Source organism: Chaetodon trifascialis, chromosome 5, assembly GCF_039877785.1.
Source record: "Chaetodon trifascialis isolate fChaTrf1 chromosome 5, fChaTrf1.hap1, whole genome shotgun sequence".
NCBI lineage: Eukaryota > Metazoa > Chordata > Actinopteri > Chaetodontiformes > Chaetodontidae > Chaetodon > Chaetodon trifascialis.
The window spans coordinates 21368989-21392438 of NC_092060.1; the positions used below are offsets into that span (position 1 = coordinate 21368989).

Genomic DNA, 23450 nt, shown 5'->3' on the forward strand with positions numbered 1-23450 from the left:
ATTTGTTGGGCATGCCGAGATGAAGTGTGTCACATAAATCAAGTCCAAGTAGGAGAAAAATATAAAACACACTTCCAATTTGAGGCCTCTATTTACTGAACTTTGACCCACAGAATAAGCACTGAGGCTTAGATAACATTTATTGTTATAGTCTGTTGCAACCTGATTAACTCAGTGGAATACAGTCATATTATGTTCTTTTATAGCAGGGTTAGGTTGTGACAGAGTAATCATGTGACTCTAGCACCTCAAAATGGCATAAACATTTGGATAATGCAACAAGATTAATATCATGCAATTAGTGATCTAATGTGTCCCTTTTGGGTTGCAGGGAATTCATTGACACAGGCCTTAACCACACCAGCTCCTCGGCGCGAAGCATTGCTGCGCTCTGCCCTTTAGTGGGGACTTACCACAGAAAATGGGGGCAGTGAAGCCTGCGTCTGTTGTGGTTGGCCTCTGTTCAGTAGAACTAGCACAAAAGAGTAAGCAGTGACCCTTTTTCCATTCTTAGGATGCAAAGGAAAGGTGTGTCTTTTCAGTTAGCCTGCAGGGTCACGCGACTCCACTGATCACACATCAAGGCATACCTCTAATCAACACCACTGGAAGAATAAAGCAATAACACAATGCACTGCGTGAGACGTGCTTTTTGTGTTTTCACGCTGTGGCCTGATTTTAATTGCATCCCAGTGACATGTCATGAAGCAGCGGCAATTTAAACGTCTTCACTTTTATTGCTTCTCCCCAAAGCGCAGATGTGATTTGTTGTGCAAATCTGGGTGAGTTTGGGTTCAGTGTTACAGAATATAATTGGAGGCATTGTAAATTCTTTGGAGAGAATAATTGCAAACAGGTTTTTTTTTTTTTTTGTAAAATACACAATAACACATTATTCACATGCCACTCATGAAGCTTTACAGTTTAGTCTGAATTTGAGGCAGTGAATGTGTCTCCAAACACAGTAAACCAAAGACTGAAGAGTGTGTGTGTGTCACTGAGTAACATCTGCTGCCTCTCTCTTCTCAGCAGTGATTTTATAACAGTCTAGTGTCTGTTTTTGCCCAGACATGTAAGATGTGCCTGTATACGCCATTTTTTGCATGTTTGTCCATCCTGGATCAAAGATCACTCATTTCTTGCTCTAGTTTTTGCAGAGTTTCACTTTTTCTGACTCAGGACTGGAAGGTCATACTCATTGTGAAGCCGCTTGATGCAAATTTGTGATTTTGGCCCATATGACTAAAATTGCCTTAACTTAGTGTGTTTTCAGATGTGAAACAATACAAGCTTCTTTTTTTTTACTTTTTCCACATTTAATTAATCTGATAATTGCTTAATCAAATCATGATTTAGTTTATGAACTGATTTCTTAAACAGACTACTTATGGAACAACCAATTCTAATATTTGTTCGGCAAAGGATTGCTACATGTACTTAATAAATGACTAAAACTACTAGCCGGCCATCAAAAAAGCATTGAATTGAATTAATTCCTTTGGCTGCTGCTACTTACTGCATGTTTCAGATGCTGGCTTCAATAGATGAGGGTGAGGCAGAAGCCTATTGTTTAAATTATCCATTCAAATACATCCAGCACAAATTAGCATCACTGGGTTATTTTGAATTGGTTACAAGCTTGTTTGACATGTTGAAATCATTTTGGACCATTGAATATAATTTGTTTTATGTTTGTGCTGACTTGCGTGCTTTTTTATGATGCTCGATATTCAACCGGCACTGTAGTTCATGTGCAGGTAGAGCTCCTCCCTTTGTCTTCTTCAGTGAGACCTTAGCAGGACATGTAGGGACAGTTTGTCTTTCATGTTTCTCTGGTTCCTCTAACCAAAAATGTCACCTCTGCCTCAGTAGATACTATCACACAGAGGAAAAGCTGTGCCCCTTAGTGTTCACTGAAGGAGAGTCAGGGTGTGGTTTTGATGGCTGCCGTGCCCTCGTGTCCATTTGTCTGCTCATTTTTAAGAGACTTTCTGTTGGGGAGATGTTTTTTTGGAAACAGCTGATCACCCACAATTAGTGGTCTCTGGAATGCAGCGCCGTTTCATTCCGGGTTTCGTCTCTTTTCAGATTTGTAGAGAATATGCTGAATTTGTGCTCACAGTCGAAGCATTTCTTTCTTTTGATGGCCGAAGGATAAACTGAGACTGAGGAAAAGTACCCAGTTGATAGTATTTGCCCATTGCTATCACAGCATTAGAGTTTAGTCATTACATCTCTAATATTGACAGACGTGCTAAATGTATGCAGCTCTCCTTCGGGCCTCAGATACTGTTTGGTGTTTGTACAGAGATTCAAATGTGTGTTTTTGTGTGTTTACATAGTTGTGCTGGATTTTAGCCGCGCTTCAGTGCATTAGCCCTCAGAGTTTGTATCACAAGAAGCGAACAGTTTCCTCCGAGGCTTCGGGGGCTGTGGACGGTCTTTCCAGCGGTGTTGATAAACGGAGCTTGTTTGGTGTAACTTTCCCTCACAGCGAGGCTATCAATTTGCTCTGAAGCAAACAGCTGCTTTCTGCTCTGAGCTGAAGTGTACTGAACAGAGGCCAGGAAGAATATGTGGTGTGAGAGCACTTGATGGAGACTGAGAGGGTGATTTGGGGGGTCTGTGAACAAACAGACTCAGCCCCTGTTGCAGCTGAGTTTAATGAGTTCATTTTAAAAATATCAACCTACAGGTCCTGTGTTAGTTCATGTTCATGTTCTTTCCCAACAATCCCAATTTAAGCCTGGTTTCATTTAAATATGTGACCTCTGCTTCCGCTGAATGTAAAGCAAGGGGGGTTTTCAGTGGAAACATGTATAAATGTGGACAGACAAGAGTGTGAAGACACGTAGTGCTCAAGCCTCACCACAGACCACCACTTCCTGTTTGCTCGAGTGTCAGTTTTGATAAAGATTCTTATCAAGTCTCGGCTATATCTGCGCACAATGATCTTAACAAGACATGTGTCAGGAAAATGAGCTGTGCTGCTTACTGCAGCTGATCTGCGACACTTTCTGCATATTGTAACACCTTAAAAGTAGAATTTGAGACACCTACACCCAGCCGCTTGAGTTAAACTGATGATGAAAATGATTGTTCACAACAGGAGGTTTCATGTGATCATGATCACTGAAGAGGAGGAGGAAGAGGGAACTTTTGGGCCTCTGTGGTGAAGCACTTGCTCATACCTAAACGCAGTCGACTTAACAGTTTCATTTCTTTGTACCTCCTACTGGTAGAAGTTGTTTTATGGGGCTTTCTGCGGGGAGAGCAACTCCCCCACAAGTCAGCAGCTTAACTGGCTCACTGACAGGGCTGATAGACTCACAATTCATTTTAAATGCTTTAATGGCACACAAAGAGATGTGAACTTTACTTCTGCACTGCCGTACAGATTTGAATCACCGTGACTGGCCCACATTGTGTGGCCAAAGTCTAAAGTAAGCGCATACCTGTCCAACTGTTTACCTGCACCTCCATCACTCCTCCGCCTCTGCAGGAGAAACCCGTCTATCGTCTTTCATGCTGTTTGAGGTGTGGCCCTCTGGTTGGACCTCTCCGCTCTCCCCTCCCCCGCTGCAGCCGCATCCAATCCCGGCCCCGCGAAGAACTCACCTGAAAAGGATTTGCATTTAGGGGCCGATACTCGTCGCCGATTGGCCAGGTGAAAGCACTCTGCCTCAGGGCTCCCCTACCAATGGCGACACTGCTGCGTGACTCATAGGGAGAGGACAAGTTGCTCCACTACACTTCTCCTTTTTCTGCTTCAAACAGCAGCCATTGCATTGTCTTTTTTTCCCCTCCTCCTCTCCAGTTTTGTTTTGTCGCTGTGAGAAAGAGGTGTGGGGCTGGCCAGTGGTCCACACCTTCAGACAGCTTTGTCCCCCTCTGAATGCACCTTGGATTATTCCCCATTTCCACTCTTGTTGTCTTCTTTTCTCTCGATTTTCATTGGTTACTGAGATCGGCACTTGTTCGGTGGCTATTATGGACGTTGTCACCCGAATCCTGTGTCTTTGAGGTTAGTGATGACTAGTTCTCCTCCTCCTTTTCTCACTTTTTGATGGTTCTTGTCAGTAGAAACATACGACTTGAAATGGGTTTCTGAGCATTTTGTCTAAGAAGTTTCAATCAATATTACTGCGTTGTGTATGTTTGGGAGTATTTGTAGGCAGACAGGCAGCTAGGGAGTGAGATCGCCATAATGTGCACCTTTGGCTTTATCGTAGCGTTCTCACCAGCACACCTCACACGTTATGTCACGCAAGTTCAACTGATTCAGGTTACGCGTCTAACTTCTTCCAAGCCTACTTCAAATTCACATTTTGCTCAATTTAACTGCAAAACAGTATTCACAGCACTAAGATCACGGGAGTTTCATGTATTAAGATTCTGTGTTGGGTTGCACATATCGAACCATTTTGCACTTTCTATGACATGTGAGATCAAGTACTCAGCTTGCGTTTCTGTGTTTGTCATATTCAGAACTAACACGAGTGATCATTTGCTAATATGTCTAATTGTTACTTTTCTTTTACGAATTGTTGCCTTATATGGTGTGCTGAAGAAAGGGCGGGATCAGTGTTTTGCAAGCCCCTGGACCAAGCCCACATGTGTTTTTCATGGTGTAGTAATCAGTAATTACACATCGTGTTGATTTTGATCCACGTTTGCTTTTCCACATTTGATACCGTTGTTATTTCAAATGTTAAATGCTCCGTTAGTTGACAGAAACCTGCTGTGGTTTTGGCTGTTGTCGCTCTCCACAGTCTTGTGCATGGAGTCAGTCATGCAGCGCTTCATGCATCAGAATCTGCAGTTCATCAGAACAGAATGTTGCTCATCTTGTCATGTAGAGGCTCACAAGGTCTTCATTTCAGCTCATAGGGAAGTTTGAATTCACAGTATTCTGCTTCCTCTTTTAAGACCACATTGGTTGGCCTTCCCCAAAGTCTTTTTTTTTCTTCCATCACTCAGTTAAATTATTCTGCTTAATGCTGGTGAGAATCTCAGAGTTGCTCAGTACAGCAGAGATAAAAGCGCACTTCCTGTTTCACCAGAAACCTTCTCTGCACTCTTGTGTACCACACAAGACAGTGTGCACATACTATGTCACTGAACAAACACGTACAGTTTGAACAACATCCAGATTTCACAGCCACCTTTTATTGAAGCTGCCTTCAAACGCTGCTGCGGTGCACTGCAGCTGTCCTAGAAAAGCCCTGAACCTGTGCAGACCGAACATTTCATCCAATTTTGGTCAGACTTTTTTGCAGTTATATGCAAAATCCCTAAGCTTGTGATTGCTTCATCGGCTTGGCATTCAGGATTGATTTTGTTGATGTAATGTCTGACGTAACTTGCAGTTGGGGCCAAAGACAGGCAACTGAGGACAGATCACTGCAGAGATACCAAATAAATATCTCAACAGGCTCAGTTACTGAACTATTATTAGGTTTGGATCAATTTGCCTTGCAGTGGAAGAGCAAAGGTTTTTCTGGGTTTGTGTTGAACACTTGCTGTCGCATCAGCACATGACCCAGCGAGTGAATAGCTCTGTTGTGTTTGAGCAGGCACGAGTTTGCATTTGAACTTTTTCATCATACTCTGTGCCCACCCTGATTTGGTTTGTAAATGAGGCCCTCGTGGCTCTGAGGATGAACTCATTCTGTAGGTGCTGTTTAGTGAAGCTGTGTGCCTGTGTGTCTCATTCAGAGGACACGCAGGCCGATAAAGAAAGAGATGGGGGCTGGACAGTAGTGTCAGGTTGGCTCCTCTTTCAATACAAAGTCAACAAGTCTTAGCCTGTAATTAGATCATTAGGCTTGGGCAAAAAGACGGAGGCGTTGCAGGAGAAGAGCATGACGAGCGGAGGAGGAGGTGGGGTGGAGTTTATTACTACAGTCCCGGCATGCCAAGATATGTCAAAATGTAGGACGTATTCAGTTTCATGTTGCAGGTACATGCTTCGAATAAAATAAACAGAGAGAACTTTATACGGTCAGGTACAAACTGTTTTTCTTGTTTTCTTGATTAGAATAAACACATAACCAACTGCAGTTTCATGTAACCTGATACAAGCTGGTCTTTATCACAAAAAGGATCAAAAGCTTGTCTTTCTCTGTATACATATATCATATTTGTTGGCAGCAGTTATACAAATATAATGCATTTGCACCAGCTAAATACTATACTGAGCGAAAGCTAGTAGCTGTAGCTCGTCCTGTTTGGTCTAAAGTGGAGAAACTAGAAATATTTTAGGAGATATAACTAATAAGATATGATAACAAGTTCATAAATCAGCTCATTCATTCACTTCTACCTCTGCCTCTGATTAACTGTGGGATTTATTGAGGGAGAGGTGGGAAACCAGTGGACTCATGGTGAAACTAGCAGATACACATGTCTTGTTTACCCACAGCCATTATCTTTTAATAAACCTGGATGGAAAATTTTAAAATGAGAAAGCCGAGTCAGAGCTCCCGCCTTGTTACTGATGACTTGCTTGGCTGTTTCATGTTGCTCAAGGATGGATTTGCATCATGTTTCCATGTCAGTTTCTCCATTTCTTCTTTGCCATTTTAATTTCCATACCACTCTCTTTTTCTGGACTGGATGGAGGCTTAAAGGTGAAAGAAGCAGGCTTGTGACGGGAAGTTTGAACTCTTGTGAGCGGCCGGGAAGAACTGGGAGGGGAAAGTTAATGTGTAACGCTCTCCTTTACCCCGGCGGCTACTGTCAAGGAGCCACTGAGCAAGGCACATACTGTATGTTCTACGATATGTTCAGTGGATCAAAGCCACTAGTGTATCTGTGCTAATGTGTTGCAGGTACTCTCAGGAAACCCTCCCTAGATGAATAAAGTTCAATCTATTGAGCAACTATCTCTCCATGTTGCAACTGTCTCATACTCAGAGCATGCTGGGACTGGCAGCCCGTTGTTCTGAAGTACATTTCGAACCCGAGCTGTGATCATCTGAGCACAGAGCCCAGAGTCTTTCACTACCCAGACAGATTCCTTTTCAGCCCTGATGAATGTATCTTGAAGCAGTGCTGATGCCTTTTTTTCCTTCTTGTGTCTTTCTCGTCAGACATATTTCCTGAAAGCTGAAAAGAGTGTGATGTAATTCTGGACTTTTCAGTGATTATAAAACCGTGTATGTTCCAAAACATTCAGTGGTTGGCGTCGGTATTTCAGAGGATTTTTGCTTTCATGGATGATGTATGATGATGTTTGTATGCACTCTATGCCGCATAACTACTGTGTTTGACACAGCACCTGTTTTGATAAAGACTCATTTGCAAATTTTCACTTCTGTTCATCACATTAACGCCTTAAACCCACCAGAGACTGAAAGACCGGAGCTCTCAACCTGTACTTGTCACCCACTTTGGGATCACAGAACTCATTTCACCCACCTGGCAGGTATGGGTGATAGACATGTCATGTTCTCAGACAAAGAGGGAAAGAAAAGGATTGTGTGTCTGTGTGTGAGTGCGAGTGTAAGAGAGAGAGAGAGAGAGAGAGAGAGAGAGAGAGAGAGAGAGAGAGAGAGAGAGAGAGAGAGAGAGAGAGAGAGAGAGAGAGAGAGAGAGAGAGAGAGAGAGAGAGAGAGAGAGAGAGAGAGAGAGAGAGAGAGAGAGAGAGAGAGAGAGAGAGAGAGAGAGAGAGAGGGGATATGTGGAATATCAGGTCACACCTTTTGATAACACAGCGTACCATGCCGATCAGGGCACAGATTCTGTGCTTGTAAAATCATGAGTCTCCTCCTCACAACATGGCTGCAAATAGGTCCACTCACTGCAGAGTCAAATCATGGCCCGGTGTTTCATGCTCAGTGGTGGGAAGTAACTGAATACGTTAACTATTGTACTTTTACTCATTGAGTATTTCCAGTTTAGGCTGCTTTATACTTTTACTCCACTGCATTGTAGAGGAAATGTTGTACTTTTTGCTCTCCTCCATTTATTTTGACCTAATGAGTTTTTAGGTTTGAAATCAGGACCTTTACTTGTGATTAAGTTATTTTTCATTGTGTTTATAATACTTTTACTCAGGTAAATGATCGGAGAACTTCTTCCAACATAGATCATGTTTTGTTTTACATTGAAAATGTGGATGCAAAGTTCCTCCCAAAAAGTTGACTCTACCTGTTAATCGATAGAAAAAATCTCAGGTGATAATCAGGCAGGAAGAAACAGTGGAAAATAAATCCTCATATCTGATGCTAATAATAATAATAATACTGTTGAGAGATTGGATTTTTTGAAGCATGCAGTTGTGTATTAATGTGCTTTATCTTGTGATCTACTTTACAGTGAAAATCATGATACGCATGCATATTGATAAAAGTTAATTTATATCAGTTGAGCTTGTGTAGGTGGAGGCAGCTTTGAGGTGTGATGTTTATTTTATGCCAGATAAAAGCAGAATGCAGAACCTCGTAAAAATTTTCCATTACAGCCTTCTGTTGGCTCTGTCCTCATTTGAAGCATGGTCACTTTTAACTGTATGGTAATTTGCAAGTGCAAGACCATGATGCTGCTTGCTGAGAGCAATAAATTATAAGCGCTATACTATATAATGCAGAGGCATGAAAACACGTTCTCACTGCAATGTTTCTCTTTCCGGATATATGGGTTCCACCCTGCATGAGGTAACGTGGTTCAAAAAATAGACTCCCAACTGTGAGATGCGTGTGAGCCTAAACTGACATCCTCAGTGAAATAACTCTTAGCTGGTGTCTGCTGCCACCTCCCTCACACTCCCTCATGCTAATTATGTTGGCTTTAATGCAGTATCACTTGGTACAAAGAGGCATTCTGACCCATGCACAGAGGGAAATTGATTTCCCACATGGTTTTGGGAGGCTTTGGTCCCAGACACCCAGCTGCAGTGGTGTCTGTGTCTGGAAGCCTCAGCAGCAGGCTGTCATGTGGAAAACCGGCCATTCCCATAACGACTCCAGCACTCAAATGATCTACTGAACTCCTGTCTGCGTGGAAAAGTCTTAGCTCTGGTGCTCATAGTTAAAGTTTATTTATTGCTGCATTCACTTATTTTTGTCTTGAAACCTTGCCTACTTTTTCCTTTATGCTTTGCTTTCATACTTTTCAAATGTCCCCCCTCTCATCACCTCCTCCTGCGTGCCCTAAATGCACAATGACCAGAAATGAAAGGACTGTGGTATAGCCTCAGGCATTTAATTTAGCTTAAATTGAGCCCCAAAGAGCCACATTTACAAGCAAGATGGTGCTCGTTTTGCCAAAGTTTGTCATGACATGTGGCTGGCATGGCGGACAGGATGTGTGAAAAACAAGGGGCTGAACCACAGGTTTGACAGATGAGCACCACAAAACACTCCGAAATCTAACCAAAACTTGTTTTAACATCAACTCTTACTTCTAGCTTTAAATTCTAGCTGAGCTGCATGCAGAAATGACTGATTCTGGGGGTAGTAACTCTGCAGTGACACTTTTTCTTTGTAAGTTTTCCCATAAAGGAAATTTCAGGAAATCTACATTGAAATCTCTCACATTTTACCCTAATGGCTGCAAAGAGTGCTGCCCCATCAGTGCTGCTCCTTTCACATCAAAACAACACTTAACTCACACTTAATGCAGTCGTTTGACGTGTCATATCTGCCCTTTTGAATATGAAGCCATCGCCAGCAGCCAGTTAGCTTATCTTAGTGTAAAATCTGGAAACAGGGTGAAACAGCTATCCTGGCCCTGCCCACAGGTAACAAAATCCACCCACCAGCACCTCCAGAGTTCACTAAATTATGTTTTCTAATTCATGCAAAAACCGAAAGTTGTAAAAAAACAAATAGTGTGGTTTTACAGGGGGTGATTTCCTGTACTCTTTCTTGGGTACAGATTAAACAAACAAGATATAAAGTGTTAATTAGTGAGCTTTAGATGTGCAAGTAGGCACATTTTTTTTTTTACCTCTGCACAGAGCAAGGCCGGCTGATCCCCTGTTTCTAGTCTTTGTGCTGAGATATGCTGATTGTCTCCTTACAAACATGAGTGACAGGCTCTGTTCTTTCATGAATGTCAACTGTTCTCATCAATCTCACGCCATTCACGTCTCTATTATTAAAAGTGTCTGACATCATGTTTCTGGGACTGTTGGCATCTTCATAATGACTTTTCACTGCAGTGGTAGAGGAACATCATCCTCCTGTTTCTTGGTTAGTCACGATGTCCCTGCTTGTCCAAACATGCTTAACAGTTTTTATAATTCATGCCTTTGATTCATCCATTAAGACACGACACAAGCAGAAGCGGTGTGACAGTCCATTTTGTCGCCTGTTAATGCTCGCCGCGCCTGGTCATCAGCATGCGTCCTTGCAACCACACTGGGCCTCTGCTGAGCTGAATGAGGCCCACCGTCTGTCTCTCTTGTACCACAGAGCCTACTTTACAAGCCCTCTCCCTCTGCTTGTTCCTAAGCAACAGCCACTCCTTGTTTACCTTTGCGTTTTTGCATTGTGATTCTCGTCAGAACAACATAACCCCAGCCCCTCGGGAGACTGATTGTCAGGCCTCGTTATTCAAAGAAGTACTGAGAAAACAATGTACACAGTCCTGTCTTTAGTGGACTATACGTTTCATCCTGAAAACAGAATAGATTTGGAGACTTTTTTTTTCTTAAACTCATATACTTATCTTCTCCTTCCACATATGATTATTACATATCCTTAACAAGGTTAAACAGTAACAAGCATGTAAATATTTTGCTATGTAACTCGATTAAGCGTGGCTGTCCTTTTAGCCAGGTAGTTTATTGTCCTCATCTCCTGCACCCCTGCTGCACCTTCCTCCCTGCCTGACTATCATAAATGGGCGTATTTCATAAAGCCTTCTCAAATATTGACCATGCTGGGCCAACTGTCCTTCTGCTTTCTGCACGCGCTCAAACACATCTCCGAATAGGTGAAATGAACCTTTGATTTTCTGTTTGAAATAAGCCATCTGAATGAAAATTGTTGGTATGAGCACAGCAATCCCAATTTTCACTTTTGAAATAGTCAAGCTGTTGCATAAAACATGTCAAGATCATGACACGGTCAAGTGACTGAGTGGCGATGTTGTAATGCCAAGTGCATGCAATCCAAACATTCGTCACGACTTTATGAGTTGTAGTTTATGCTTGTTAGTTCAGGCACTCGGCTGAACAGTTTTTGTCCCTATTTGAAGTATGCACCTGACATCATGAAATGCAATGACTCAGCACTTCTGCCCTGAGATCCAGGGCTGGGGCACCCGTTCACTGGCTTCGAGATTAGATTAGAAACATTGGCCAGTGATACCTAATTCCACACTGAGGCAGTATCCAATTGTGTGAAATCAGATAAGCTCTCTTGAAGGGGGCTAAGCCGTCTCAGTGTGAGTGGTCCTATCTGTGAGGCTTTACGGGAGGATCAGATGAGAAGAGCTGATTTAGTCGTTATTAGCCGTTAAACCGAAGCTTGAGCTGCAGGAATCTTAACAAAAAGCTTTGCTAAAGCAGCAAATTGGCATGTTTTATAGTGTTTTAACCTTTCCAACAGGGTAAACGCCATTGTATGTCTTACATTTCATTTTCCCTTAAAAAAAAAAAAACAGAAAAGTGATGATGACATGGTTTGTGGTGGGGTCTGTATCATATATAATGATAATGTTCTGTCTTGTTTACTTAAAAGCTGCAGTGTAAACTCAACAAGTTGCAGCTGTACAGGAGGGTTGGCGTTAATCCACTAATAGGCAGATTTTGTCAGCTTTGGACAGAGCCAGGCTAGCTGCTGACCCCTGTTTCCAGTCTTTATGCTAAGATAAGCTAACAGGCTGCTGGCTCTAGCTATGTATTTGCTGTGTAGAAGAAGAAGAAGAAGAAGAAGAAGAAGAAGAATGTAGATTTCCTCAGCTTTTCTCACTAACTCTTGACAAAAGGTGAACAAATGTAATCCTCAAAATGCTGAACTCTTAAGAAAAGCTTGACCTCAAGGTTTATGACAAGACAGAGAGGAATGAGATTATTTCATCTCTGTTTGATTTTATTCCCTCGCTAGGCGTGTTTTCTGTTGCATGCCTGGCTTTGGGTGGACAAATCAGCCTGTTTGTGTCCAGACCTGTTTGGTATGCAGCCTCCTCAGCAACAGCCGTGTCCCCCGTTCCCGGCCTTGACTCAGACTCGAAGCCCTGAGATTTCAGGGCTCCATCTGAACACGTACCTAGCGGTTTGCTGCAACTCTCGTGTGGAAAGTATCTTGGCAAAGTTCACGAAATATATAAGCTCCAAATGGAATTTCTCCCTTTGGGAAAATTTGCCGCTGTGGGAAGTTACATAATCTGATGGCTGCTATCAGTGGTAAAGTTGGCGTTGTGGTTTATAGTGTAAGAAAGAATCAGGAATGCCATCCTCCACCTTGTTTTTATTGAAGCTTGATGAAGAGTACGCTGTGGGCATTTTTCATGGCATGATATCCTGTTTTGCTTCTGCTAGTGTACCTGTGCTGTGACATGTCAGTATCGGTATGTATGTAGGCACATCAGAGATGGCATGTGGATAAGCTAATTCAGAAGCAGGTGGTGAATGCAGCACAGTAGGTTTTAGAAACACTTCAGGGTTTGAATTTAGCTTTGTTTGTTGTGTTTTTAGGAGAGTTTTGACATTTTTTTTCCTTCTACAGAGCGGTGACTCTATGCTCTCGTCTCCTACATGTCTATTGCATGTTTGAGGCTTTTGCTTATTGTATAAAAAGGAGAGACTTTAGCTTTTACAGTCTTGTCATGCATCAAATTTCTCCCACACAGCCGCCAAAACAACAGCAGTCAGGATGAAGCATTTCAAATATGTCTGCAAGTAAGGAATCAGCAGGGCAGCGTGAGGCAACTGACACACACGCACAGACTTGCATGTTTTTTATCCTCGTCTTTTGTGTTTTTCTCTTGGAATCGTGATTTTGAAACTGAAGTAATTACGCGATTGAGCTGAGGCACGAGAGGGAGCAGCACTAGCTCCTTCAGATAGAATTTCATCTGTCCACAACAAAGTGACGTGTTTTAACTTCTTCTACCACAGAAGAAGTGGCCACAGCGGGTTATGGAAAGTAAAGCGGTCCTACTTTGTAGACATCATCAACATGTCCTGCAGCAGTTGAACAGTGTCAAGATGTTTGGCCATATGTTTGACAAGAAGTGTCCATTGTGGATGCTCTCTGCATTGAAGGTCGAGTGATCGGTTTGACCGATGACTTACAAACTATTGGTTTGGCTCTGATAGTGGTCGATGACCCTCAGCCGTCCCAAATGAGCGAATGTTCAGCGAGGTCAGATCCTGGCTGAGAAGGCGGAGAAGTCTCCCTCCTGGATTTTTTACAGGCAGTTTGATGTTCAGCTCCAGATTTATTTGTTACTTTGAGTTTGATATCAGTTCTAGTTTTCTATATTTATTACTTGGACTTAGATGTTCAGTTCAACAGCTATCCAGTTTCTAATAGAGTCAAAGATTGTTCATCCGTCAGTCCACCTGGACTCCACACGTGTTGCACGCACCAGCTCTGACTGTGGCCTGCGTAGGTCACATTTGAAAGCCTACTGATCCTCAGAGCACCCAGAGTGAGCATTTGCACATCTTGCTTGGGGATTTTTTTAGAGCTTTCTCTAGTTAAATTATTATATCGGCTGGAGGATCAGGCTTTAGTCTAATTTCAACAGCATTGCTGTTTTTGAACTGTGTTTTCTTGAGTGGTAATTTTGAAAAAATGGTACTTTCCCTACTAGTTATACACACCGAAGACCAGTTTAACTCTGCACCTTACTGATAATGTCTAGATGCTTCATTACAACTTACGGCCTTGTGGACTTAACAGCAGCACACAGCACGTCAAACTGTAATGTTTGAGGGTGCAGATGTCTTTTCTAAAACTTTGCTGCAATTTCCTGTCTTGTTTTCACAACTTCAGTGGTTCTTCCTATCTGTGACATGTGGCCTGTTGCCACATAATAGACATATGCCACTGGGGGTAGTTTCTTGACAAATGGGCTGCATCTGTTAAGTTAAAACTGTGGCAAAACCAAGTTTAGGATTCATCTGGTAAGACAGAAGTAATACAGTCAAGCTGGAATTAATGACACAGTTCAGAATGATTTGTTGTGATTTGGATTTGTAATGGGTGCATTTCCAGGCTCATCATTTGTTCATATTAACGAGAAACAGAAGTTAATTCAGCAGATGGAATTTTCTGCACTGTTAATGAATGGCCTGTATGTGCTTTAGGGCAGTTACTCTCATTGGCTCATAAAAAGTTTGCAGGGTGCTCTAGTTGCAGACGCAGCACATTAGTGTACTGATATACTGACTCGCGTTATGACCTATAAATGAAAACTGTGTGACAGGAACAATGGAGTTTGTTCTGAGAATTTCTGTAAAACCGACTCATGGGGCCAAGTAAGGGATGTGTGCGTGTGTGTGTGTGTGTGTGTGTGTGTGTGTGTGTGTGTGTGTGTGTGTGTGTGGAGGGGTGGGGGGTTAGTAATTCTGTCTGTGTTTGCACGCCTTGTGTCAGCATTGTGGGGGAGAGATGTCTGCAAATGGCAGGTGTGGCTTTGAGAGCCCTGTTGTGATCCTTTAATTCACCATCACTGTCATTAAACAACCTGAGTGTAGCAGGCTTCAAATGACAGAAGGTGAGAGAATATCTCACGCTGTCTCATTTGCGGATCATATTTTAGAAATACTGTCTCAGCCTGCCGCGCTAATATATTTTATTCATAGGGTTAGATTCTAGATTTTGACTCCTGTGTGCAAAACAATGCGTTTTGCTATCTAAAAACAGTCACATTTAAAGTTCATCTTTTCTGCCTTGTACGTCACCCGTGGAGATATCTCTAGTAAGTTTATTATTCATGTCAGAAATGCTCCCTGTATCACAAGACTCACATCTACGAGAGTAACAGCGTGTTGTTTGAGAAGGAAGGAGGGGGAGTTGAGAACTTTCCGCTCTTACACAGAGGAAGAAATTTTCTTCTGAGTGTGGTTTAACAGACAGGAAGCAGCAGAAACCCACTGCTCAGTGATGCTGTTCCTGTGAGTGCAAGATTCACAGGTCAGTTTGTGGGTGTTTTTTGTACCCGGTTTTAAAATGTATCGCTGATATTTCTGGCTGTCATTACTTCTATACTCCAAACAAGAAAGTCCAGTATGCTGCACTATGATAAAGGGCATGTTAGAAGAGGAAAATATAGGACTGAGGCGAGCCTGCGTCATCTCAGCAGGAAACATGCCTCTCACATATTTGAATGAAAATTGACCAAAAAAGAAGTGGAATCTGGTCTCTGGAGACATCACTGAACTTTTGTCACTGGGGACATTACTGAGCTTTCATCCCTGGTCTGCAGGCCATATTATCCTACTGAAACTAGTGTCAAATCTTCCAAAAAATGCCACATTATACTTTATGGCGTGTTAGTTGGCACAAACAGCTGTTGTCACAGGAAGGCATGGGTCCTTCTCCTGGAGCCTGGAGCCCAGTGGAAAAGTACAAAGTTTGCAGGAGATGAGATTAAATTCCATTCTCCTTCTGAAAGCCTGCGCTCGAGGTGACGTCTTTCTTTCAGTCCTCGTTTTGGCCCTGGCACGGTAGATCCGAATGCCTCCTACTTTGAGACAGACACAGTGAGTGCTGGCTCGGACACAGCGCCCAGTGCGGCGTCTGTGTTTCTGATGCCTTGTGTTCTGCAGCTGCATGCTCTTAGCCAGTGTCTCTGCCTGCCTCTGTGCCCGTTTCTGCCATTTTATCGCCACACGCATGGTGTGGCCTGAGGATTGCAGTGAAAGCACTCCTTTATTCGGCTCAATAAAGTGGAGTTGGAGTTTGAAACATGGTGAGACTTGCTGTATTGTGCAAGGCTGGGTGGTGAGTAAAATGTAGAATGCACAGAAAATACCGTACACAGAACAGTTTTTGTGGTGCTGACATAGTGCTGTAGCAGTGGTGAAAACCACCTCTGTGTGTTTTCTGTCTGGTGTTGATGCAACTCCTTAATTACTGTCTTACTCAAACACTGTTCCAGCACCGTGCCCTTCTCTGTTGCTAAAACTCAATCAAAACTTTGCCTGCTCGTTTGTTACCTTAAAATGAAGGATAGGTTGAAGATTAACATACAGTGTCATTACTTTCTTTCGCCGAACTGAGCCGTGTTTTTAATTTGCCATAGCGGTTGTGTTTTCCTTGGCACTGAAAGTGCTATTGTTACATACTGCTGCGTAGTTTAATGGCATCTGTACTAAAACGTGCCCAAAAGAGAACTGCTGTCCAGAAATGATGACCGGTATCCTCTGATGCCCATATGTGCTATCACAGCGCTCCAGGAATGAGCTCGAGCCTCATATCACTGAGTCATTTCCTTTACAGGAACCCAGAGGATCCTGCAAAAACAGCATGTCTGTGCTGACAACCACTCAATAATATGACAGTGGTGAGCCCACGCATTTTTTACCATCTTGCACTTTGGTGTTTCTGTGCAAAGCTGAACTGGGTAAACTAAACCTTTGTAAGACTCATTTAAGGTTACTGAAATGTGTCTCTGCTCTGGATGGTGAAGGGCAAAATTGCTGCTGCTGCCAGTTTTAAAGCCTTTGCAGGTGTTAAGTGAGTGCTGCGAGGACTTTGGATTTCTGACCATTTCAGTTTTTACTACTCCTATCTGCACCATTTATACCTGTGTGGGAAAAAGATTTCAAATACCAGGAATACCACCCACTCCGACACCTGCACCAGCCGCCTTTCAGTCCTGTGACCGCCCTAGGGCAACCTCCTGAGAACACTGCTCAACAGTCATGTCACCTGGAGCAATCTGCATATTTGTAACCTGAGGTGAAAATGGCTGTTAAGTAAAGTTTGCCCTGGTCCTTTTCTTGCATCTCACAATGTTTGCACTCACCACATGCAGGGTGAGTCATTGCATAGTCATTCAATTGGCTTAAATTACCTCCTTTCATGGTCAACAATGAGCTCAGCTGAAGAGACTAAAGCGGGGGAAGTAGGGCCTTCTGGGAATGCTCCATTTGTTCATGAATCCTGACTCTAATTGGTTGTTATTGCGACTGGCAGTCACCATGCTTTAGGGGTGGAGTAGGCCAGTGTTTGCTTCATACTCCTCATCAGCCTGCTACACACCAGGCTGTCATACACTGTGTAACACAGAGCTGCGATTGCCAGAGATTGATGGACAGAATCACATCACCACGCTTACAGATGAGGGCCGTGATGGAGCCATGCAATCAGCTATCCATACGAGTGATTATCTTTAGGGCTGCAGCTGAGGATTATTGTCATTATTAATAGTTGAGAGAAGAGAATTAATTGGAAGCAATTTTGACAATCAGATACTCATTAAATTTGTTTTAGCAAAAAATGGGTCCAGCTTCTAAAATGTGTCTTCTGTGACAGTAAACCGTTGGGTTTTGGACTCTTGCTCAGGCAATACAAGCTGTCTGAATACTTCAGTTTGACATTTTCACCAGTTTCTGACATTTATTGGCCTATCAATTAATTAAGCTCTAAAAACTGTCCGTATGCCACCTCTTCAGCAACAAAGTTAACTGCTAACTGATAAAACACAGTGGAGCATTTAGCAGCTAAAGATATTTTCTTAAGGGTGGAAACCAAAACGGAGCAAAAATGAGAGCCAATAATACACACATTCATAAGGTGGACATGACTTCAAGTGAATGCTAGTGTTGCTCTGTGTCTGCTGGATGTGGAAATAGTTAACTGTGTGCCAGCACATTTGCTGATGATAATGATAATACAGCAATATAAGATAAGATAAGATTTTATTTATCCTGTTGGGGAAATTCACCTGTTACAGCAGCAGAATGAAAAAGGAGAGGTAGAAAAAAACAGAACTAAAAGACAATTAAAAAAGATCCCAAATAAAATCAACAATAGATAAAAAAGTACAAAATAAAATCAACAATAGATAAAAAAGTACAAAATAAATTTGACTATAGAAGGTCATGTGCAGTATATACAGAGAGTATAAAAATAGATCTTGCCAAAAAATGTAATGTCCTAGGGTTATTTCACAGTAAAAAAATTTAAATAAATAAAATATAAGAAAATAAAAAATATTGCCTCTTCTGTTGCTCTCCAGTGGACAAAATCACTGCTTTAAAACATACTTGTAAATGTATCTGTAATTACTGTCTATGGATCAGTTGATAGTCTTATTTATGTAAGTTAAATAGCATGTTTGCCTTTGTTAAAACACCTGGCCAGGGTCATGTGTTTGGTTGGATTCGAACTCAGGACACCACCGTTACACACGTAGTGCCGTACGTCTCAAGGCCCCCAGGACGCCCCGCCTGGTAACCACACTAAAATGCTGTCAAAAGAAGGCCCCACCCAGAGCGAGTCACAGGCAGCCTGTTTGCTCTGTGGGCTATTATGCATTGACTAACATCCCAGTAAAATCCCTCCCTTCGCTGTTCTCCTCCTCCTCTTCTCCTCTTCATGACGTAGTAAGCGCAGTTACAACCCTGCCCCTGTGCTGGGACAAGGCAGCTGTTGTCATGTGCTCGGGAATAACGCGCAGGCTGCGTCTGACTAATGGCTGGCCCTCTTGTATCCCAGTCTGCTGTTAGCACTATGCCAACTGGGCCATCCAGATCGATGATGCACTGACATGAGGGATATAGAAAACACACACGCTCGAACACTGACACAGGCTGACACGCTGCAGTATGAATACAGCAGCCAGCGCTCATATTCCTGTTGATCTCCTGCAGCCTGTTTCCTGTCATCTGATTATGATGACGCTGATGATTTATTCATCATTTACCCCGAGTCCTGCCTGTAGGCTCATGAGCTGAAATGTACACACTCCCGGCTCCATAAATGTAACACAAACTGTGACAACTCGAGGAGTCAGGACGCGTTCTGTGTCTCCTCAGATCAGGGAGAAGGCAGCTGGGCAGGGCCACTTCAGAGTGATCCCATATGATACAGACTGCTGCACTTCTACCTCAACCCGCATGGTGCGTCTTGATCCGGCTTCACAGGGCAGATGAGGGCATGTGCTGTAAATGTGTGGGTGTGTGTGGTACACGTGAAACTGCAAGTCAGTCAGAGAGTCATTCAGCAGGCAGACACATGTCCACCATTTTAGTCTGTCTTTAGTTTTTTTTTTTTTCTTTTTGCTCGATTTATACATCTTCCTTCATTTGGAAGCCGCGTAAAATATGTCCCCTCTTTTCTGCTCGAGTCTGGTAATGGCTTGTCACACTCTCCCAGCGCTAACATGCCAAGAAGACCCGGGCACTGAAGAGCTCCAGACAGATGGCAGCAGCGTCCAGCTCTGGCAGAGTCAGGGGTGGACGCTGCCCAGCGCAGGCAGCGAAAGGGACAGACTGGAGTGAAACACAAGCCCGTTTCCCCGTCCCTCTACTGTCTCCCAGAAACGATGTTTTCCAGACCACGGCCGCATGTTGCTTTTCTGTGTGGATGCTCGGCAGAGATATAAACTAAATCGCAAAATTTGTTTAGCCTCTGTGACCCACACGCTGCAGAAGTTCACTCTTTCTCTATCACCTCCTCTCCTGTTACCCCCCACCCCTCCTTCAGAACACAATTTGGCCTGGTATGCAATTTCGTCAGTCACACAGGCATTTCAAAGCAAATAAGCTCCACCCTGCAGCAGTGGAAAAAGCAGGGATGGTGTGCGTGTGTGTTGAGGAGGGGGTGTACCAAACATTGCCATCTCTTACTTCTTTACTGCTGCCAGCTCTTTGGTCTCTGGGAGAGAGGAGGGTGGGGGTTTGTGGCCCTGGGGTGTCCATTTATTCTTCAGCCCAGCATCAGCCCCTCCCGCCCCTCAGCCCTGAAACCTGCCTTTGGGTATCGGGTTGTTGGGACACACCTCAAGATAGACACACATTAACAAGCACCGGACCACCAGTTCCCTCCCCCCGCTGCCTGTGATCACAGTAACTCCCTGAGGATCGGCACAGAGGGGCTTCCAGAGCATCATCAGACGAGTGATCTCTCGCCTGTGTGTGTTTCTGCGCAGAGGGAGGGTTCGCTCAGACCCTCTCTACTCCAGCACCAGCTCATGTGATCATAGTATCGGCCCCCTGAGCCTTGTGATCTCGGGTGTTGTGCTGTGTCTTCATCTCAGGGACGGACATGCTCTGAAATGAGAGGCGTGAGTGATCAAATGACAGTGAGCCGTCCCGATATGTTGTTGTGCTTATCGGAGAGCTGCAGATATGAATCGATTAGCTGGAGGAAGGAAAATTAATGGGCAACTACTGTGATTACTGAGTTATTTTTAAAGCAAAAATGCCAAAAATGTGATGGTTCAGGGTTCCCAAATGTGAGAATTTGGTGCATTTCTTGGTCTTGCATTGTAATAAATTGAATATTTTGGGGTCTGGAGTTTTTATCAGACAAAACAAACTATTTGAAGATGTCGCCTTGTGCTCTAGGATGCCTCAGAGCTTTAGGTGTCATGTCAGATGTTTGGGTTAAGCTACTATTTTGAGTAAAAGTAAGTGTACAAGATCAAAAATAGCTTTCTATGCTTGCTGGATCATCATCACGGGTCATTAGGCCTGAAACCTGTTATAAACTTTTTTTTTTTTTTTGGCGAGCACTTGACTCTGTGACGTAATTAGAGGGGTTTGTCAGGCGGGGAGGACGGAATTAGCCAGTGATCTGTTTCTATGCAGAAACGTGGATTTTTCAGCCTCAACATCAGAACTAGACAAAGCCCAGATACGCGTGTCGAGCCTCAAACTGTGTGGGTCTGTTCTTTGAATGATGAGTTCTGGGCTCACTCCGGGTTTCAATCCATTTTCTCTGTACTAGCTCTGCTCCTCTCCACCTCCCTTGTCTCTCAGTGAAATTAAACTGATCTAATATGTGTCCTGACCTTAGCCCCCATCTCTTTCTCTCCCCTCCAGGTGTAGATGCTCCAGGCGCAGCGGGACCCAGCCTCTGTGTCAGAGAGGGACGAGGCTGCTCCCACCTGGGCCACAGCACTCCTCTGAAACTTGGCTCGTGGTCTCTCTCTCTGAGCACTAACCACCCAGATTAGAGAACAGGAGGACGACAGGGAAGCCATTTTGTGAGGTGACGCTGAGTCCGTGCAGAGAAGGAGTCAGGAGTAGCTGTAGCCAGGGTATTTTCGGCTGCTCCCTGCCCTCTGAACTCCACTGCCATGACCACTGCAGTGCAGCCCAGTGAACTGGTGTTTGAATTTGCCAGCAACGGGATGGACGAAATCAATCAAGTAGGTATCACACTGGAGAAGCCACACTTCGAACTTTTTAATCCAAGTGTTTGTTGCTTTTACACATGACTGTATGCTGCATTTTTTTGTTTGATCAAAAGACCTTTGGACCAGTGTTTGACGATGCATCTTTTTCAAGCAGATGTACTGCGATCTTGTTGATAAATGTAAGACTTTTCATAGCAGGGCAAGCAAAACTTGTATAAACAGCATGGTCCTTGGGGTAGGATTAGCCGTGGCTCGGAGCCTGTGATCTTTAACTCCGACAACATGTTAGGGAACAGAGCAGGCGGAAGGGAGGATGGAGCAGAGAGGAGGTCTGGGAAGAGGAGTGTGGGCTGCTGGGAGCACAGAAATTGAACGAGTGGAAAACCTGCAGCGAGGTTAGGGTGCGTGGGAGGGAAAGGGTGGGGCTTGGCCATGAATGTGTTTATGGCACAGAGGTTACTGTTTGTGTGTATGTGTACTGTGTGAACCTGGGCCTATGTGTCTTTTCATTGCCTGGCCAGGTGTGCAGTTTTCTCATCCCCGCGTCCCTGTCTGAATCCTGTGGAGCAGGCTTGATTGTAAGTGTGGTTGTATGTGTGTTTACGTGTACTCGTATCTGTATGTGTGTATCTAGGCTGACAATTTGTCACCGGATCCCTGAATAGCACTGGTTCAGGCCTAACCTGACAGACCAGTTACAAGGCTGCTTGGAAGGGATTGGATAATACCTCTCAAAGGTCTTGCATTGTTCCAGTGCTACAGTTTTGTTCCTTGCTGCACCCACTCAGCCTGTTATGCAAGCAGTATGCCCCTATTTACCAAGTCCTGGAAATATCCCCCAAAAGCAACAACACCTAACATACCACTGCAGTGGCCATTTTGTTTCTGCTGGCTGTTGTAAAGATTTATTTTGACCACAATAAAGCTGTTAGAGCTGAGTGATTAGCCATGTTATAGTGGGATTTAAGTCAATAAATAGCTCTCTAAAGTGTATCAAGTAATGACTGCATACTTAGCTTTGTGATTTTGAGCACAATCAAGCTCTGTGCCAGCAGTGGGTAGAGATAAAGACTTGTGCTCTTATTTTGGAATAGAAATAAAGGGAAAAGTTTCTCACATTTTCATCCCCCAAACGAAAAGGTATTTGCATTTTAGGTCAGCAGCAGGATAGGATCTCTCATGCTACAGGCTGCTAGACTCTCAAGTATCATGATTATGAGGATATTGAAAGTGCACAGACAGTTGGACTCCACTGTGGCTGGGCAGGTAAAGCAGAAGAGAGCAGGGTGTGGGGGGAACAGCTTGCACAGATGCTGTTGCTTTCAAAGGCAGAATGGGGAACTCAGAAATGCAAATCGGCCTGATTATTATCGCTCCTGTTTCCCTACTAGAAACACTATTCAAGTCAACAAAGAGGAAGCAGCAGTTAAAACCTGTTCGATATCTTTTACCAGGCTGTGTTACATGCCGGATGCTGGTTGTCCTGAGAGCCCTGCCTTCTCACAGTTTTACACAATTAAATCTCTCTTCCACAATCATTAAAATTAGCAGCAGCGTTTCAAAATGTCAAATCACCGACTGCTTTACATGACAATGCAGGACTAATTCGAAGGTGTTCCCGGCACTAAAGAGAATCCAGTTCACATCAAAACAACAGCAGAGACAGCAGCTTCAGACGTCTTGTGCTCCGTCAGCAAACTGTGTGGGACTTTCTGTGTTAGATGGGAGGGGGTGAGAGGCGCTGCTGTTTCAGGAGCTCAGCGGACCAATAGTCGAAATGCCTTTGTCTGCACACACGCTCGACTGCGGCTCAAGGACATCATTTAAGCGCAGATGAGGAGATGTGGTAGCCTCACTGTCTAGCTATCCGATAATATGTCTACAGAGGAGTCCGATTAATGGGAAACATCCAGTGAGACACTGATAGCGTCTGTAGTCAAAGCAAAACTCAGGGTTTTTATTAGCCCCCGGAGGCCTCGAGGTTTTGCTGCTGAGATGACACAAGCTATTTGTTGTTGATCTTCAGAGTTATGATAGACATCTTGTGGAGCCATCTTGCTCTCAGACTCCCAGACACCAACACTACATACGGTGACTGCCATGACCAATAAACAGTCCATGAGTAATCACTGCTGGCCCTGCTCTGGAGGCCTAACTGTTTAATACCGTGTCCA

General features: G+C 43.7%; 1 protein-coding gene across 4 annotated transcripts in view; it reads left to right on the forward strand.

The window, feature by feature from the left end:
• elf1 (E74-like ETS transcription factor 1) overlaps positions 1–23450 on the forward strand; it is a 37261-nt gene that overhangs the window by 6735 nt on the left and 7076 nt on the right. The window contains exons 1-3 of one of the 4 annotated variants that reach the window (XM_070963245.1): positions 3768–4024; positions 20960–21288; positions 21798–21854. In XM_070963245.1, coding sequence (XP_070819346.1) covers positions 21217–21288; positions 21798–21854 — 129 coding nt within the window. In that variant the 5' untranslated portion in view covers positions 3768–4024; positions 20960–21216. Of the gene's footprint in view, positions 1–3767; positions 4025–20959; positions 21289–21797; positions 21855–23450 lie in introns of those variants that run through there. The other 3 variants (XM_070963246.1, XM_070963247.1, XM_070963248.1) reach the window with 3 other exon arrangements.